Source organism: Squalius cephalus, assembly GCF_949319135.1.
Source record: "Squalius cephalus genome assembly, chromosome: 20".
Lineage (NCBI taxonomy): Eukaryota > Metazoa > Chordata > Actinopteri > Cypriniformes > Leuciscidae > Squalius > Squalius cephalus.
The window spans coordinates 16,389,015-16,409,310 of record NC_137141.1 but is presented as its reverse complement, the minus strand read 5'-3'; the positions used below and the strand labels follow the sequence as shown (position 1 = coordinate 16,409,310).

At 40.6% G+C, this 20,296-nt stretch overlaps 1 protein-coding gene and 1 long non-coding RNA gene across 3 annotated transcripts in view; one reads left to right on the top strand and one right to left on the bottom strand.

Annotated features, from left to right (window-relative positions):
* The first annotated feature begins 254 nt into the window (after positions 1-254).
* On the top strand, positions 255-20,020 carry LOC307147976. Its single transcript, XR_013819394.1, has 4 exons — positions 255-323; positions 394-699; positions 19,617-19,705; positions 19,861-20,020. It is a non-coding gene; the product is annotated as an uncharacterized lncRNA (long non-coding RNA).
* bcl11ba (BCL11 transcription factor B a) overlaps positions 2,720-20,296 on the bottom strand; it is a 49,697-nt gene continuing 32,120 nt past the window's right edge. The window contains exons 3-4 of one of the 2 annotated variants that reach the window (XM_079853102.1): positions 5,840-7,699; positions 2,725-3,860 (exon numbers count right to left, since the gene is read on the bottom strand). In XM_079853102.1, the coding sequence (XP_079709228.1) occupies positions 3,838-3,860; positions 5,840-7,699 (1,883 nt within the window). In that variant the 3' untranslated portion in view covers positions 2,725-3,837. Of the gene's footprint in view, positions 7,700-20,296 lie in introns of both variants that reach the window. The other variant, XM_079853101.1, reaches the window with a different exon arrangement.

The following is a 20,296-nucleotide window of genomic DNA, read 5'->3' as shown; positions in this document are numbered from 1 at the left end:
ATTTTGGAGAGTTTTTTTTTTTTTTTTTTAAACAGGAAAAAGTCACAATTAAATCAAAACAAGAAATACGTGGGCAGCACATCACACATCATCATGTACTGCTTTATATAGCCTAGTTCTGGAGGCCTTGCCTGATGTATGTGTGTGTGTGTGTGTTTATTTATATATAGCTATTTCAGTGTATAATATACTGTTAGACTTTTAACGTTGATCAATTTATACAGTAGTATTCGCAGTAAGCTATAACTCCTCAGTACTAACTCAAAAGCTCTGCGCATGCTGTAGCCTACTATCGCGAGTGTTATATTTGGCCAGTCCAGAAAGTAAGTAGTTTACTATACTTTTTCCATGTTTTTAATCTTACACTGAAGTAATCCAACCCTCTTTTATAAGCGCGTGAAGTTTAAACCCCATCGGGATGCGCCGGGAGGTGTCGATGGCTGGCCGAGGTAGAGCATTACGTCGGGGTTTTTAACACCGCGGAGAGTTGGATACGAGGAGGCTTAATGATGCCGTAGCAGTCGGGATGAGCGCTAATTCACCGCCCAGGGCCCACGACGAATGGGGCACCTGCAGAGCCAGCCATCAGTCAGCTTACCCACCCTCGACAGGTCCCGGGAGGGGCTCCGTATCCCTCCGACTCATGGAGCTCTGCCACTCTCCACAAAATGGCCTCATAATGACAGACGAGTGCGTGAGGTAATCTGCATCTTTGTTTTTTTCTTTTCAGTCTGACTAAATAGATCACACTTGAAAATTGATTTAAACTAAAAACACATAAGAATTTAAATCACAAATATGTTTATGTGCTCTAAAAAGTCTTGAGTTCCTTTAAGAATTCCCGCACGATAAGAACATGCCCGGGAGCCAGTTAAATTGAGATTACAGTAGTCTAGTTTTATCTGTTTATATGGCATCAGAGCAAACAGAAGCTAATGAAGCTAAGCTAGCTGAATATACTGAGTGTAATAGCCCCCCACCCCCACTGGTGTTATCATTTCAGTTTCATATAAAAGGTTTAATATTTTAGCTCAGTAACAAATTTAAACATTATGATGAATCGTGAAGTGTGAAATAATGAGTAAACAGCATTAAAAAATCTTGTTTTTTTTATTCAAGACCTGCATACCAAAGTTGCCTCAGTCCAAACAAGGGGCATCAGCTTCTAATGCTTTGGAAATACGGGAGAGAGAAAAAAAGACTAAAATATACACAGAAGGGCAGCTTTCAAAAACAACTAGTATAACACAAGTGAACATAATTGTCAGTTTGAGATGAATGTACTGTATAAATAAGAGGACAAACAGTCATACAGAGCTCGCTGACCTCCACAAAGTGCCACATCTTTTTTAAGATGCAGATACCAGAGGTTAATACATTCTGGGAAAGGGTTCGAAAGAATACATGGTGGGTCAGGCTGATTGATTCATGTCTGTATGAGTGTGGTCAGTTTTAGTAGCTCTTAATGACTTTAATTGTAGCCTTTGGTTGGAGGCAAAAAGCTTTGATGTGAATTGCGCACAATTGAAGAGAAGATCATATACAGCAAGGTTTGGCTTGGCTTGGCTATCCTGTTACCTACACATTTAAAAAGTCCCCTGTGTCGATTATTTTAGACATATTATGAGCGAGACTGTTTCCTGTATGTGTGTGTGTGTGTGTGTGTGCAGAGAGAGAGAGAGAGAGAGAGAGAGAAAGAGAGAGAGACCTTCCAAACTGTCCAGACCTTTTTCTTTACTTCCCAATCATAAAATGATGACACAATAATGACTTGAATAGGTAAAACATTTTGTATTTGTGCTCTATTCTTCTCATGCTAAAAGACCTGAACTTTACAGGCCCCAGAAATCAGGCATTACGCTCCCAAATCAGAGGAAAGAAGGGGCTTTGTTTAAATAAAGACAGACTGCTGCCAGTGCTAGTCAGAACACACAAATTAAAAAAAAAAGGGGGGGGGGGGGGGGGGGGGGGGGGGGGACAGAAAAGTAAAAGTTTGGGCAAGCATATAAAATTATTTACAACCAAGATAAGAGTGAACAAAACATTTACTGTTGTATATGTAGCTACAGTAAAAGGTCAGACAACCTCTTAAACTCATCTGTACATTTTTTAATTTCAATTTTCACAATTGTATCCTGCCAAATGTGTGTACATATACAGTATATATATATATATATACACACACACACGCACACACACACACACACACACACACACACACACACACACACATAAACACATCATAGTGCCTACACATGTATTTCATTCCAGCCATTAAGAAAATTCATTACTGAAGAAGAAACCAGAAAGATACACATGACAGGAACCTCAGTATTTTTCCTGTGATCATCTTTCCATATGTAAAAGTCACTGGCCCCATTGCAGTTCTCTTTTAATCGTTTTAATCTTTATTTTCTTACACCCAAGGCAGAAAAGTTACTAAAACTCAAGACTTTTACAGTTACAGTGACAAAACATTTTAAAGACCCACAATTTAAATTGGACTGTAAAATGAATCTTTAAAAAAAAAAAAAAAAAAAAAAAAAAAATGAAAAAGACGGAAAGAAATTATAATGGGGGGAAAATATTTTTTTCTTTTTCTTTTCTTTTCTTTTCTTTCCTTTTTTTTTTTTTTTTTTTTTTTTTTTTTTCTTTTTTTCTTTTTTTGTAAATTGCCCAGGCATTCTCCAATATTACAAATACTGGTATACTTTTACAGTAAACAAGAGAAATGTCATATATATTTATATATATATATATATTTTTATATATATATATACTTAAAATCCCATCACCAAAAACCAATATACACACGCCACTATGGCATTCAGGAAACTTTATAAGCAAACTTGAAAAAAAAAAAAGAATTGTTTAAAACACACATACACAGAAATATCATTTTACCCTTGTACTTGTTTCAATACTGTAAACGTATTTTAAGACAGAGTGCACTAAACGTTTTACTTTTTTCTTTTTTCTTTTCTTTTTTAAAAAAAAGTTTCTGTAGTTCCTGATTTTTGTCCAGTCTCTTCTTTGACTATTTGTAGCAAAAGAATCATCCATTATTTTCAAGGGACGCAGTCCTGTCCTGAAGTGAAAAATTTTACATATATATTTATATATTTGCCTATTGTGTGTGTTTTTGTGCAGTTATATGTACATATACATACATATATACACACATAGACACACATTAGTATTGTGCTGGCTAATTCTCATTTTGTCCAACTTCTTTAAATGACCTACGTATCTGTTTTTATCATTATTCTTTTAGAAGCAGATTAAAACCACATGGACTTAATTTTTTCTTTCAATTCTTTGCATCACAAAAGTGTAGCATTTGTCTTATAAGACAATAAATAGGAAGATCAGTATTCAAGGCACACTCATGTCAAATTGAATGGCAGTACAAAAACTGTCCAAATAAATTAATTTCATTTTTATAGTGCCAGCATTGTGAAAGCCAAGCCTATCAACACTGGCACTTCAATCTCAGATGCTCCCTCTAGCAAGGCCTAATAAATCCGTTTTTAAACATAATTTCTTGCTCAGAAGCCGTTTTCGCCATTGTTCTCAAATATGTAAATCAAAATAATAAAGTGCGGGTCAACTGCGAAAAGCTGTGTATGTTTACTTTTCTTTCTCTCTCTCTTTCATTAGTTTGCTTTGCTCTTTTTAAACCACGATATTCCCTCGCTTCAATCGTTTGCGCTGGTTAGGGCATCTTGTCGAAAGAAGGCTGTTTAACTGCCAATAAATCAGTTGGATAGAAGAGAAAAGAAATGGGAAAATTCAGCTGTGCATTCTGTAAGCGTGTTGCTACTTCTGAGAATGCGTTCAACTACACATCACAGGAAGTCCTGAATGAGAGGAAAGAAAGAAAAAAATTGTCTTACTGTTTTAGCACACGCTCAACAGGTCATGACATACACTCTTTACTGTGCAATTGACTAATCTGCATACCTGCTGATGGCTTTGACACACGGGATATGACCACATTAACCAGATAAGTCAATATCATATACGTTTTTAACTTTAATCAGATTTACTGTGCAGTATAAATTTGTCTCTCAAAATGATTGATAAATATATATATATGTACAAAAATGCATAGGGCTGTTTCAAGTGATTTAAGAAACATTGTAATAGAATGACAACATTGTTGAACGTATAATTGAATTCATTCTAATCTAATCTGGTTAAAGTGGTGACTCCCTCTAGAACCGCAGCCCCTAATACCCAAAAATGACACAACAGAACTGAACACAAAATAACAATGTTTAGATTTAAATGTCAGTCAATGGAAACAGAACAGTGATGCTGCCTTGCTTTTGACTAATGTGCTTTTAGGTTTACTAACCCGGATTGGACTGTAAAGACCCTTCTCTCTCTTTCTCTTCCTGCGTGTGTGTGTGTGTGTGTGTGTGTGTGTGTGTGTAAGTCACCCTCCTAGTGTACAAAAACTGCTTCATCCTCTGGCCTAGATGTCTGTCCCTTTAACTTAACAACAATGTAGTATGACAAGCCACTTTTATGTGAAAGATGGAGTTGATTCATGACATTTAGGGGTGGTCGGCAGTGTAATATGAAGTGTGGAGACGAGACAAGACGAGGGTTGTGAATGAGCTGAACCAGAGGACTGGACTGCTTTATCAGAGAAGACGGCTGAGATCAGATGGCAGACTTGGCAGAAGTAGCTATGCAGCTCACCCTGAGTTGTTTTAAAGCCGTCTTCCTTCTACCACTATTGTGCTGTTCAGCAAAATCAAACGGGTTTGATTAAGTGCAGTGTCTATGGAAAGGGTGCTGGCGATTAAAATTCACTATTGAGACCTATAGCACAATCCATCCTATGACTAGCGTTGTCTGGGTCGGTACTAGGTACCGATAAGCAGCTGCCTTCGCTTTTGTCTGTTTTTATAGTCTCCTCTCCTTGATTTCGAGTAGACAGGTTTTCAGCCCCACAGTCCTCTTTAGATTTACTGTTAAAACTGATATTCAGTGCTACATTCCCAATTAGATTGACATGCTTATAATCAGTTTGTGCTACAAGGTCTAAGGATTGTTGTCCGCTCATTTAGTATGAATAATAAACAAAAAGGAAAACAAAAAGAAAGACATAGCTTTCTCAATTCAGCTTTTGAAATTTGAAGATTGAATGCGGCTTCTCTTCAAGAAATTACACGTGTAGCTTAAATAATCTACATTGTAAGCAGCGGCCTATGGATTTCTCAAACGATACTCTGTTTTGCTAAAAACAAACAAACAAAAATCTCAGGATGTTGTTTGGGTTAAAAAACAACAAAATCTCAGCATTTGAAATAAATCATAAGATAATGGAATAAAAAAATGATGAACTAAAAATTAACCTGCACATGCCAAAACATTTTTTTTTAAATCCAATAAATACAGAAATTATTGCACAGTTAAAGGCTCCATTTAAAATATTGTCTAATGTATCCACTCATTAATAAGGCGGTTTATTCCGGCTCCAAATTAAATTTCCCTCTTTTTTTGCATTTTTTTTCTCTTCTTTAATGTCTTTATCATTCTCAGATGGCAGTTTCTTAGGACAAACTAACTCAAACCATTAACTTGAAAACAAACAAAAAAGCAACAAAAAAACAGACTAAAAAAAAAACAGAGTATCCAGCTACCCCTTTTATAATCAAGGAATTGTGAGGCAAAATAGGAAATCTGGCTTAGCTTCTCTCTGCTTGTTCAATTTTGACCTCATTTGTCATCAAATGTTCCCCATGCCACTTTTTCATGTGTTTCTCGAGCGTGCTGTAGACGCTGAAGGGCATTTGGCAAATGTCACAGCGGTACACTTCCTTACCGAGCTGGCCGTGTGTCTTCATGTGGCGGGTGAGCTTGCTGCTCTGGGCACAGGCGTAGTTGCAAAGCTCACACTTGTAGGGCCTCTCGCCTGTGTGGCTGCGTCTGTGCACTGTCAGATTGCTACAGTTCTTGAACACCTTCCCACAGTACTCACAGGTGTCACTCCTCCGGCTCTCTTTCGAGCTGGGCCGGCCCGGTCCCGCCCCCCCACCCAAGTGCGGGGTGCTGCCTCCGCTAGCGGTACCACTGCGGCCAGAGAGGCCCCCGTCCAGCAGGTCCCCTGGTGGCGTGGAGAATCGCAAGCTGCCGTTCTCAGAGGAGTGCTCCGAGGAGGTGGCGAATGGAGATTGTCTGGAATCGGTGAAGCCAAGAAAGGGATCTTTGATGAAGTGGCGGGATGCTGCATAGCCCACTAGCCACTGGGAGTAGACATTTTCAGATGGGATTAGGGGGGCTGGGGGTATGTCCAAATCCTTTTCGATTTTGATCCTCTTGTTAGAGGAGTTGGAAAGGCTAGGACTGGTGATGGGAGTGGGCTTGCGGGGAAACAGGCCTGAGAAAGAGTCGCCCGAGCCACAGTTCCTTCCGTTTACAGTTGCCCGCTCAACTTGGTCCATTTCCCCCACTACTGAATCATCGTCGCCCACATCCCTCTGCCCCTCTGAGACCCTTTTGGAGAACGGAAACCTTTTCCGATTGTCGACTATTAAGTTATTGTACTGCTGGATGGAGCTGAGTCCTACGTTTTCCACCATTTTCCCCAAGGAGAGGTTCTTGTCATCCGAAGGTGGCTTTGTGCCATTCTCCCTATTCCGACAGAACTCAGAATCCATACTGAAGTTTGACTCAGGCCTGCTCTCATTTTCCAACTCCTCCTCTTCTTCCTCTTCCTCCTCCTCTTCGTTGTCAGGGCCCATGCCCTCACCTCTGAAATCGCCATCCCTGTTCTTCATACCCTCCCCGGTTACGTCACTAGTGCCTGGCTCGGGTGAGCTGGTGGTGGACAGGCCATCGTCAGAGCGCCCTGTCATGGAGCCAGACTTGTGCATGTGGGTCTTCATGTGGCGTTTCAGTTTGCTAGCCTGAGAACAGGCATGGTCACACAATTGGCACTTGTAGGGTTTCTCGCCCGTGTGGCTTCGCCGATGAACAACCAGATTACTCTGAAACTTGAAGGTCTTGCCGCAGAACTCGCAGGATTTCGATTTTCCCTGTGTCTGTGGTGGAGTGGTGCTGTTAGGGGGCATGGGAGGCAGCGGAGGGGTGCTCAGAAAGGGCGACTTCGGACTCGGCTGGAAGGGGTTGGGATTAAGGAGGCGATGCATAGGGTTAGCACGGCTTGGTGACAGCGGTGGAGTGGAGTTGTTGTTTCCAGCAAGCTCTCTAAGTCGGCGGGAGAAATCCATGGACTGGGACTCCATGGCCATGGGTGTCATGCGCATCACTCTCTCAAAGGCACTGGGATGCTGGGAGATTAAACCCATTTCCTCTGCACTAAGGCGTTCCAGGCGATGGGGATCTAAATGATGGCGTGGAGGGGGGCTGACAAAGGGAGGCGTATTGGGGAGGCGGTTTTCCACAAATCCTGGTGGGGGCTCTCGGAGTAGGGGCCCAGCCATCCGTAGGAGGTGGAAGGGGTTGTTGTCCCCCAAAAAGTTGGTTAATGGGGACTGTGGTATGGATTCAGCACCAATGGGGGGAGGAATAGTGATCCGTGGGGTCAGGGAGGTATTCGAGGGGTTGGTCTCCAAGTATATGCGGATCCCATGCGTGTTCTGAGCGTGCTGCAGAAGGAACCAGGCGTTGGTAAAGGGCTGTTTGCACGTCGTGCATATGTAACTCGAAGGTTCATCTCTACCTGCAACCAAACAGAAAACAACAAAGATCTTTATTTACGTCTCATTCTAAAACCTCTGCAGGTCTTTTCCACAACACTTGTGCCATAGTGGTAGAAATTTAGCCCTGCTAAATAAATGACCCCCTAAAACCAGATCTGAATTGATGGAAAATGAGACATATGGTCAAGAATGATTACATGTTGCAAAGAACAAACTTTGAGGTATCTGACACCTCTCTAAATTTGCCTTGCACTTTGTGCAATGGGCATTGTCGTGTGCCCATCATGCTGTCACATGAACAGGGCAACTCATACTTAACAGAGCTTTGACAAGTGCATTTTCATACTGCTCCACAAAGGGCTGGCGCAGTGTGAACATTACATTTCCCATTTCAGCTTGTCTTTAATCTTCGCTTTTACAAATGGCTGACTCATTTTAGAAGTATAATGCAAGGCAAGAACACTAAACTGGGAAACCCTCCAAGCACCAAGACTGTCCAAGGATGCTGGAGTAATATGCCACCAAATTGGAAAAGTACAATTTAAACTGATTTAGGGGACTCTCATCACTATAAAACAAATAAACTTAAGTTGTCTCCTCAAAGAAACAACAAAAAAAATAAAAAAAATTGAGAGAGGAGGGTCTGGGTTGGGGGGGAAGGGGGAGCACACATCAAGATAAATGGTTTCAAATAAGGAGTGAAAACACTGCCTGTGATTTAAGAGGCTGTGGGGGGAAAAAGTGCACCGGTGTGAGCGTTAAAGTCTGTGGCATTTAAAGCTCAAGGGTATTATTTACTGTTCCATTAAGAATTTCTCAAGATTGTTTTTCTTACTTCCTCTCACGTTTTTATCTTATTCTATAGTTACACTTCCTGGAAAGCCCCCTCCCCCTTAATGACATCATAGTGAATCATTGCTTTTCTGAGAGCAAGTTTGATTACAAAAAAATGTCTCACCAGTGAATTAATTGCACAATTTCTCTGATAACAATTTTATTCTTCATTCTACAGTTTTAATTATATAATTAAATACAAGGAAGTTAAATGTGTGAAGTTTGCATACACTCTGGGTTCAGGTAAAGTATAAACAGTATCAGTTCTCGGATCAGAGGATGTGTTAAAAAGTGGCTCCTGTGCTTGGTGCGGCTCTGGAGCTTTAACTATACATGACTAATTGATGCTACAACTTCACCGTTACATCGGTTCCGCCATGCAAAGGGGACTCATTACCATGGCAGCACAAACAAGCCAAGTGTACTGAGTATACAGTGAAAAAGGATGCTAAACCATCTCTGCTGTACTCCTGGGGCTCTGGTGTAAAAAAAAAAAAAAAAAAAAATCTACAAAGTCGAAATGGTAATTGTGCACTAGGAAATGAGTTTCATTTATTTATTTAATGAAAGCTTGCTGTTCTGACCTAATGCAGCAATTTAGGATACGCAGGAAAACATATGCTGCTGTAATTGTTCAGGTTTTTGATTTCTGGCTGTGCTTTGTGTACCTTTATGAGTGTTTTCATGTATATGTATGTGTGCGAGAGTGAGCGACTGCTGAGAGAACAATGGGGCGGCAGTCACACACAGGGCTCGGAAAAGCTGGGACTAGGAAGCCCTCATGGGTGTCTATTTCAATCATGGCCATTGTGAAGGATCAAAAAGAGCAGAGAGAATGAATGGTTAGTATCTGTTCTAGCATTCCTTTACATGCTGCCGAAAAGCAATGCTAAACACTGGAGTGTGTTTTCATCTGAAAGAAACAGAGACAAGGGATTATATACAGCAATAGCCTGAAGCTTCATCTTATTGGTATACTGAAATGCAACATTTCATCAAGGAATTTGAATAGTAAGCACACAAAAATGTAAATTGCAAAAAAAAAAAATGCGTAGTGCTGTGCTCATTTTAAAAAATTCAAAACTGCCACATTAACATAAAATAAATGAATAAATAATAAAAACACCTGTAAATGCTAAAATGTGATGTTTTCTTCTGCAGGTACCATAGCATCCTTCTGCACTTAGAGAATTACCATGATCATTAGTTTAACCTTCATGTTCTGTTTGGGGTCTGAGACTCCAATGCCCTTTAATAATTTAAAAAAACACATTTAGCATTTAAATATCATGTTGATTCTGAATGACTTTCCTAACCTAATAAAATCTCATTATAAACAAATACTTGAAACATCTATGAAAAATTTTTCTATGAAAAATCTGAAATTCTGTCTCTGATACCACGGGTACAAAACATGTTTAAATGAAATAAATGTTCACATACACAATTATAGAAAAATAATGCAAACATATATATATATATATATATATATATATATATATATGCCTACTGGGTTTGGATTAACTCAGAGAAACATAATAATTTACAATAATAATAATTTAAAGGGGGAGGCTAAATTTCAATTGAGTTTCTTACATTAACCATTTGAGACCTCAAATATAAAGCATGAACAGTCACTCTTAACATAACATGAGGGTTAAAACAAAAATATTCTATTGGATGATATGCATTAGCTGATATATGACATGTCGATTTTTTTTTTCAGTCAATGTCCTTTATCAAAAAACTTTAAAAGATAAACATTTACAAGCACTTAAATGCATTTTAAAGGTTCGCTTGGAGGGGGTGGGGGGGGGGGGGGTGTATTATTATGTGGCTGATGTGCATTCATAAGAACATCTGTTTACCTCTACCCTTGTCCTGTAAAGCCTTTGACTTAATTACAGTGGACAGAGCATAAGCTCCAGCACAATGGCCATCTTCCCCAGCCTCTCAAGACCTACATATATGCATACACACATAAAACACACACACACAGACCTCCAACCTCCTCTTGTTGTTTTATGGCAGATGCATTCAAAGACTAATGCTCCATGTAAAGAAAGCCTAGAAAACAAGTAACGTCTGTGTTTACCAGGCACTGTTCTTTTCCTCTGTGTGTGTGTGTGTGTGTGTGTGTGTGTGTGTGAGATAGAGAGAGAGAAAGAGAGAGAGAGCCTTTCTCTATGCTAACAACCGGGGCGTAAAACATAGGCTACTGTACTAGCTGATCCTTTTGCAGACAAACAGAAGTCATCAGGGGGCCGAATGTTCATTTCTGCCCCACAATTAAGACGAATCAATGGTCGCTGCCTGAAATGGTATTTGTGGCCGTGCTGAAGGGACTCGGGCGTGAGTTTATTGAGAAGTGTTCAGCGCCTGCACTCCCGAGGGGATTGGAGTCCGACGCAGATGGCAAATAAAGTATGCAGCCCGAGGCGAGAGCACATTATGCTAATTCTAATGTCAGCTGTACTTTAATATACAGCTCTATTTAATCACCCTATTATTTCACATTTCCATATGAAAAAAGGAAGAGAGAGGCAGAGAGGGGGAGAGAGAGGGAGAGAAAACCTGCAGCACTTCTCCTGCTACCAACACTGAGTGTGCTCAGGTTTAGGTGGATGTATCCCCGGATTTTGCGTCGGCATGGGGCGCTGTAGCTGTTCGCTATCAGATCTTGTATCAACACACGTTTGCACACATTTATACCTAACATAAACCATAATGAATCATATACACTTAATGATCACAAAACACACATTTATACAGGTAGTATTTTCCAAAATGATGATACATAAATAATAAATGTATCTAATACTAGCTAATGCAATAATTAATAGTTAAGCGTTATCTTTATACATGCACATAAAAACACACTCAAGAATGCATAAAATGCATGCATGCATACAGAAATAAGAATATATAACACATAAGCATAATGTGTTTGAAAATTATGTGATTTGATTGGATTCTAAGTAAGGACTTGTTTTGAATTTTATTAATTGAATTTTATAAATATTTATATTTTTAATTTACATTTTTTATATCAGCAGAAAAAGTGTCACATAAAAAAATATAAATATAAATCTATTCAAATAAATATATATATATATATATATATATATATATATATATATATATATATATATATATATATATATATATGTATATTACACACACACACAAATATATATATATATATATATATATATATATATTATGTAATATAAAACAATACTTCTGAATAGCATGCATTAATAAATCTAAATTTTTAAAAACTTTAGTAAGTAAAAATAATAATAATAATTTGGGTGTTAGTTTTTACATGCACCAATATGTACACATTTACCTTTACAAATACAAAAAGAGCACCACAAATATATTAAACATGACCTATAACTTAGACTTCCACACAGAGACATTTACTGATGTCTTTTTTTTTTTCTTTCTTTTTTTTTTTTGCATTGTTTCAATTAATTCTGACATCTCAGATTTCTCTGATTTCGAAATGAAAGGACCGAATTGCAGCCTGCCCATTCTCCTGATAAGTTTGGAGTGATTAGTTTCTCATGCTGAGCACTGGCTGATTCTATTTTCAATTAGATATTCCCAACGAGGCCCAGCTGCCGGGCGGGAGAGGAGAACGAGGACAGTATTGTGTGAAAGTGTGTGTCATCGGCAGTATCAGTCGTGCATGCAGACCCCAATTCAATTAAAGAGAAATTATCACTAATAACAATCGTGGCTCTCCGCACACATCAACTTAAACGGCATGCAAATGCCGGGCTTTAAGACACATTAACTGAAAAATAAAAAGATGACAGTTAATAGGTTTCAGCTTTGCACTGAGAGGTACAATGAGCCACTTTAGCTTTCATCCTGAAAATGAGGGGGGGAATACAAGATGAATAAAAATTATTCAACATGCATTCTCTGCTGTTCTCACACTTTATTTTACAGTTCACAGTCAGTGTCGCAAATTTACCATGACGATTATTTTGTGGTAGTTGTTAAAATCAAGGCCAATGCATGATTGTAAATTACACCTGAAGACGTGCTCGGTGAACGGATTGTCGTTTGTTGTTCACACCATTAACGAGATTAAAAATAAACCCTGAATCATTATATCATATCATTTACAATGGATAAAGAAAAAGACACAGATAATTAAAGAAAAAAAGATATTTGCTTCATTTGCCATATATTGTCACATAGTTTATGTAATTTGCTTTGAAAGGGCAGTGTGTGTGTGTGTGTGTGTGTGTGTGTGTGTGTGTGTGTGTGTGTGTGTGTGTGTGTGTGTGTGTGTGTGTGTGTGTGTGTGTGTGTGTGTGTGTGTGTGTGAGCGAGACACAACCAGATTGTCTTGCAAGGACAAAGGAGCAAAAATCTCCAGGAATTTGAGATTTTTGACACAATAAAGGCGGGTTATAAATTGACAGGAAGGGGGGGAGAAAAGGGATATACCATCTTTTAATGAGGTGCTCATTTGCTGACAGTGGTTTTCACTATAGGGACTTCATTTAGGCTGTCATTAAGTTATTATCTAGCGTAAAGAATTTTGCCGTCCTGTAAGTAGCGTGTTGGGTCTGGAAGCTTTTCTCTCTCTATTAGTGGAAGCGTGCCGCGCTGGCCTGGACCGCTGCCTGTGTTTTGTTTGGCTGTGGTTCACACACAGCTTTGGCAGGGGGCTTCTTGGATGGCTTACAGAGGAAAGAGGGAAAAGCGCGCGCAAGAAAGAAAGGGAGAGCGAGAAACTAGCTCACTCGTGCACGGTAGCTTTTCTGGGCCCACGAGGGAGTCCGGTGTCCCATTTTTCGGCATTTACAGTTACGCCATCCAAATTTCCAACAGAAACTACAGTCATAGTACAGTAAAGACAGATCCAGAGACAGTTACACCGCTGACCGAGACGCCTTTGAGACATAAGTGCTTCATCATGGCTGTCTGGAAACGTTTTTCAGCTTAAAACAAAAATAAAATGAAGCTGCTGAATAGTGAAAAATTACTATAATTGTTAATAAGAACAGGTTAAGGGTACTTGTTGAAAAAGCGTAGAAAAAGCATTTAAGAGCACCGTGATGTGCTAAATTTGGCACCTTGGAATTATGGGTAATTTTTTGTTAGAGTGTAACATTAAGATCACATCCTAGACTAAACCGAACTGTTCCTTCCTATTCCATGCATTTCATAAAAAAATTTAAAAAAACTTCAGTACATCAGATGCATGTAATTCTGTGGATGCTCCAAAGCGAGACAACCTGGACTTATTAACGGTTGTTTAGAGTAAGGCGCTGGGCTTATGAGGAGGCCCTGCCTCATGCGAACGTCTTCTGAGACCTCTCTAATCAGCTTCACCTTCATCTCTATCCCGGCATGTTCTCCTAGAATTTTTTTTTTTTTTAATATTGATTAAGTGTAGTCTGGTCCTTAATGATAATTTAGAGGGACTAAACTCCACAGGCCTCAGGATGACTATTCCGTTGAACGATTATTAGTGTGGACACCCTGCTCGAAAATTAAGTTAGATTCTCCTCGGATAGATATGCAGAGCGACGCATGTCCCATTAATTAGGACTCAAGCTGCTGTTTTGCGGAGCAGAGACGGGTCTCGTGAAACATGGCGGCAGCCTCATTCAACCACGGCGTCTGGCTGCAAAGCACCGCGCAGCTGAGTGTAAAGAATCGCCACACGTCTCTATTCAAGCACATGAACGCATCAAACAGAGATGCAATTGTGAGGCAAAATAGTTGTTTATCTGAATCTACGGAGGGAGAGCTAGAGGGAAAAAAGAAGCAAATTAGAGTCCCTTGCGACAACAGGGAAATAATACATGGATACTTAAACGACACAGCACGTCACCTCACGCTAAACGCTATACGGTATGAAAGCAAGACTCGTGAGGTAAAACAACAAAATGAGACTGTAAACATTGGTAGAACTAAGATGATGTTATGGCTGCAGGATTTCTACACTACGGCTAGTCTCCCTTTGAGGAAGGCAGGGTGCGGGATAAGCCTGTAAATGAGGGCCGCGTGCATACAGTAACGCCAGTCTCTTGTGTGATGAATGCCATTGTACTGTAAGGAAGAGGTGGGTGGTGCAGACAGAAAGGGGGGGGGGGGGGGGAATGAGAGAGCCGCACGGCATTGTGGGTCTCCCCTGCTGTTCCTCCCTGGAGTACTGTGATGTGTGCTCTTCAAAAGGGCTCCTGTCACTGTCACTGCTTCATTTAAAGTCAGACTCCCCTGAATTTGCATCTTGCAACGTCTTACAGGACGTGCCATATGCCGTCCAAAAAAGACAATGCTCACAAATAAATTGGCATCCCCTCCCCCATCTCTCTCCGGCTCAGAAAAACAACATCTGAGGATGCGAGAGGATGTTGTTTAAAAGAAGGCACACAACAAAATCCAGCCACCGTCTGTAACAAACCAAACAACAAAACATCACCTCAGGTTCAGGGAGAAAATCGTCTGGTTTTAAAAAAAAAAGTTTTTTTTTTTATAATGCCAGTCTTTATATCCGTATGAGGTGTGAGCGAGAGAAGCTGGTTAACACCGTTTCGCGGTGTAGATCTGAGAAGAAATATTCAGCAGTGTTAATTTAGCTGGGTTTCCGTGTACCGGAATCCTCTCAGGAGCGTTCGCTGGCCCCGAGCGGAGACTTCATACCTCACAGCCCAGTCGGAAAGTGCAATAACGAATAAAAATGCTCATTACCGAATGATTTCAGTTTTCTCTCTGATTCAATTTGCAGTAATTACTGTGGCCTGCGCTAATAAAAACTGCTACAAAACGCGAAGGTCAACTACCAGTTAGGCGTGTTCATTTTCATCTCAATGTATTCATCCTCTGCGCCTAATGGCCCAATTTTCTCCCCTCGCTCTTCAATAAATATTGCTGGAATTACAGGTTAAATAGCTAAATTAAATCATGGCTATTATGGAAGGCTGCACCATTCGGTGAGGGAAACAGGTTTACCTCTGGATCTACAATTGCTGGGGAAGTGCCAATCAGTAGACAGTTTACGATTAATGTCAACTGTGTCAAGGCCATCAAATTACAGCGTTCATTCCCAGCTCAGCGCCCTGTGCGCTGTGAAATACGAGAAACGTATGCAAATTCCTTATTACGGCAAATTCAAAAGGTTATGTGCTGGAACAGATTAGGCTTTTAAACAAACTAGATTACAGATAACTTGGATGAAAAGGACCTAAACATCTGATCTGGTTTTTGAGGAGGAATTGTGTTAAGGTCAAGCTTTTAAATACTTCGCTCAAAGTTATTCGATTACTGGAGGAAAAAAAGACCAAGACGATGATGGTCGAGATGCGCAGTGAAAGGTTTAATTGCCAGCCACTGGGTCTTGGAGGTGTTTTTTAATTGCTTGGGATGAATTTTGTTCCATCTGATTACCCAGCATACTCTAATGACCAGGGCTACTTATGACAACTGCAAGAGGTACAGGCTGATATTGAGGCTGGGAGGTAATTTGTGTAATGACTGCAGAGACCGAGAGTGAAGAGCAACTGATTTGGTACCTTCATTCATTCCAGGCTTTCTGACTGGAGCACTAGGCAGTCTGTTTGTGAAGAGTCCCCTCATTATCCGTCCTCTCGCCCCTTAACGTTTAATTAATATCTTAACCTTTGGAGTTATTTTTGGGAGACTCTGTCTTTTCATGCTGGAGATGAGCAAAGGGAAGAAGGAGAAAAAAATTGGTCACATGGGACTGCAAATCCCACTTCAAAACTGGACATCCTGTTAACCAGGACTTACTCAGATAACCTTGGAATTTCCAGAGCGTTAGAAGTCTCCCTTTCTGAGCCAGAGTCATCTCTCTTTGAACTGCCTGGAGTTTTTCACACACTGGAGTTCTTAAATTATTAAGTTCAAGATTATATTCCTTGTATTTCATGGTACCTGCAGACTAGGGGATTGAGTTCCTGCTAACAGACTAGCTCTCTTCAGTGCTTCGCTGCGTTAACGTCTTCCTGTGAGAGGACTGAAAAACAAGAAACAGAGAAGGAAAACACAAAAACAAGTACTCCGTGTTGGAGATCGATAGCTCAAAATGCCATGAAGTAGGCGGCGCAGGACGAGAGAGCCCGCCGCGTGAGCTAGAGTGGACCTGGGAGACTAAGCCAGACCTGACAGCCCGCTTCTGGGCCTGGGGTGTCGGAGCGCTCCACATTTGATAGAGTCAATGTCACGACAAACTGATTTGCATTTAGAACAAAGATGACATGAGCCCAAGGCACGGGGTGCCTCCCTCCCGTCCGCCCAGCTTGTGGAAAGTTTCCTGACATTTCTTGCATTATTAAGCCAGGGGCTTCATTACCATGTGTGTGATCTGGGAGTCTCCCAGGCCTCTAATTCCTCACCTTGAATTGCTAATGTCTTGTTTATGACTATCATGGCAAATCGGAGGCAACAATTACATGCAAATCAGTCCCAGCACATTGTGCTGCTGCGAACAAAGCTGTGGAGAGCCAGCACTGCGCCTGCCCCCGGTTTCCCCTTCGTTCGGAGGAACGCTTCACGCTTTCACGCACGTGACGTACGCTTGTAGGAAAAGCTACACCTGCTCCGAAAGCCTCAGAAAGGAGAGATAATCGGGAACTAGTGCCGTAAAGAGAAGCGGCGCCCTTATCCGCAAAGTTACGCATCTCGGAGAGTGCTCAATGGGGACAGCGCTGTCTGCCACAAAGACAGTGGGCAGATCTGAGGGGAAGAGATAGCATTCAGCAGGGGAACAGGGAATCATGGGTGATTTACTAAGTGTAAATGAGGCAAAGGAATCTAGAAGCAGCTGTTTTTTTTACAGCCTGCTTGACATACTAGTGCAGACCTGGACTGGACAGCGCACAGCCATTTCCCACAGCTAACATCTGCTTTACATTCTCTGCCTCCGATCTGCCAAATCCCCAACTGGACAGGTTGAGTTCAAGAGGATAAACACACTTCAGCAGTTTGGACAACACTACTTCACTACTTTTCGCCTCCTTTTTCTCCCTATTTTTCCTTCTTTCTGTCAATTACATGTCACATCTTGTCTTTAATTTGCCATTATCACCAATTTTATTTATAAGCAGATGTGAGAGACGGGACTGGAAATGATGGGGAGAAAGGGGGTCACCCTGCAAAAATAAAGTCTTTTTAATCAGTAGCCTTTGACTTGTTTTTAGGTATTTTAACTGGAAAAATTCACAAATCCTTGTTAAGAATTTTTTTTTTTGCTGTGCACAAGCCGGTTTCAATCTGGCATCTGCCACATAAGCCACATGGCTAAAGTTTGTGCGCTAACCGCAAGGCTACCTAAACTTTTTTTTTCTCTACTTATCAGCAAATGGAAAGTCAAGTTTGAGTTTGCAACTAAGAGAGTTCTCAAACACGTTCACCACGAGTGATTAGCCATTTCGACTTGTGCTTAAGGTGGAGCGTGGAGCCCTTGCAAAATGCCAAAACCTCTACTCCCATAAACCAACACAAACGTCCATTATCCTGTCATAATTTCACGCAAAGGATGTTATTTATATTCATCTCTGACAGGAAAAGTGTGTGACCGTGAGAACTGACATTTATATGACTGTCTGTGTAAAAGCTTTTCCCCTGACTGACAAAGACGTGCTCTCCTCTCCTTCTGCTGCATGGAGCGAAATCCGGGTGCATGTGGCAGCGCCGTGGCCCATCTCCTCACGTGAGATTAGGGGAGGCAGGGATTAGGCAGGTTGGGAGGGGGTATGGAGCTGAAGGGTTACTGGCATTATTTCTTATGAATTTAAACGAACGCTGAGCAGCTTAGTAAAATCAGAATGAATTAAATTCATTAACTCACTCAGTGACAGCAAAGTGGCAAGGCGGAGAGAAGAATTAACAATTTCTCTCCAATGAGGTCATGTCATTCCAAAACAGGCCAGCGGTAGATAGGCGGGGAGCGTGTGCGAGTGTGGGTCAGAACTTTGAACATCATGTCAGGAAACCGTGGCTTGCTGGGTCACTGTCAAGCAGAGGGAGCTAGAGGAGAACAGAAGGTCTCATCTCCCTTCATCCTCTCTGCGGACGGGGGAAAGGTGGATGTCAAACTGTCATTACCAGTCCACTGGATTTACTCCCTCTGGAGAACATCAGCTTTTAAATAAGGCTTTAAAATTACCATAAGTGTGCCCGCGTGGAAGTGTGGCCGTGTGTGTGCGACAGTGTGGAAAAAGGTAGATGCTTTCAGTAGTTTCTGGATGAGGAACCAGAGCTAATGCGGAAGGCCTATGTCAGCAGCTCTGTGTATGAAAGCCTGTGTCATGTTAACAAATTAAAAGGATTAGAGGTGAATGGGACAGACATGGCTTAACACCGGCATCAGGCTGGTCAGCACTGGGAAGAAGGGGGGAGGTAGGAAGTGGGCAGCTTTTAGATGAGATTGGGGGAGGGGGGCAATCTAAACCCCCTAATCCTGCTACACAGGTCTTAAATAGCACCAGCCTCACCTGCTTGTACCTGCCTTAATGCAAGAGAGAACTTCTCAGAATTCCAAATGTTGTGAGTTTAAAACACAAGAATAAAATCACTAGAAATAGGTTACATCTCCAAGCAAATAAATGCAAAGCAGAGGTACAAACAGGGTTATAGGTAAAATCCAGAATTGAAGATCAAATTTGAATTGCACTGGCCACGCCTTACAGGAAGTTGAATTAGCTGAATGACAGGAAGAAGAATTTACTGAATTACAGTTATTTAAAAAAATCAACAATAACAACAACAACATAGCTAATTCATTGTGGGAAATAATGTGTTCTCCCACCCTGGTAAACAAATATCCATCCGTCCATCTGTCCTTCCTGTTCTTTTCTGTTAACCAGGCTGGAAGAAAACTTTATTTATATTAGCCATATATATGTATGTGTGTGTGTGTGTGTGTGTGTGTGTGTGTGTGTGTGTGTGTGTGTGTGTGTGTGTGTGTGTGTGTGTGTGTGTATGTGTATATATATATATAATTGAAATTCATTAAATTATTTGCGGAATTTCTTGAAACTTCAAATAATTTTAATTGTTCTTCCTTCCATTCAATTTGCAATTCTGCTTTCCTCTATTAAATTTCAGAAAAATTAAATAACATTCTCAATTCAGTTCTGAATTCTGCACAACTCTGGACACTAAATCAAACAAAAACATCACAAGTGACTGGCAAGGTAATTATAGATAATCTCATCCATTTAGTGAGTATTATTAACAATTTTAATAATTGTTAAATCATGGTCTAAATGTTTAAAGCGAGGATGTTTGTTTTGTGCCACTCATTTCATGTTTTTGTCTACCCGGGCACGTACCATGTTTTTTGCATCAGTGCCATGACTGGTGCTTCCACTGTGAACGCAGCATAAGCCTGATTTGCACGGGACTACAAACCAACAGATTTTTGGACAGCCTCTTCAGTCTGCCCCCATGCCAGAGTGAGAGGGTCCAAAGTGTACAGGCCCAAGAGGGAGCATCCCCACATGATATGCTTATTGGCTAAACTCTCTCTATGATGTAACAAATCTCCAGTCGTTTGGAGCCCAGGCACTGCCATTACATCTACACAGAAACCTGTAAAATGTATATATATTCATAAAAAAATAAAAATAATAAATAAATGTATTAATTAATAAAAGTAATGAATGATTTTATCAAGTATAACCTGCAGTAAATACAAAGCTGCGCTCTCATTCACTAAAATAACAAAAATCAGAGAATGCAAATCTCAAACATTTCTCATCAAATTCTTCCAAGACCAAATTATC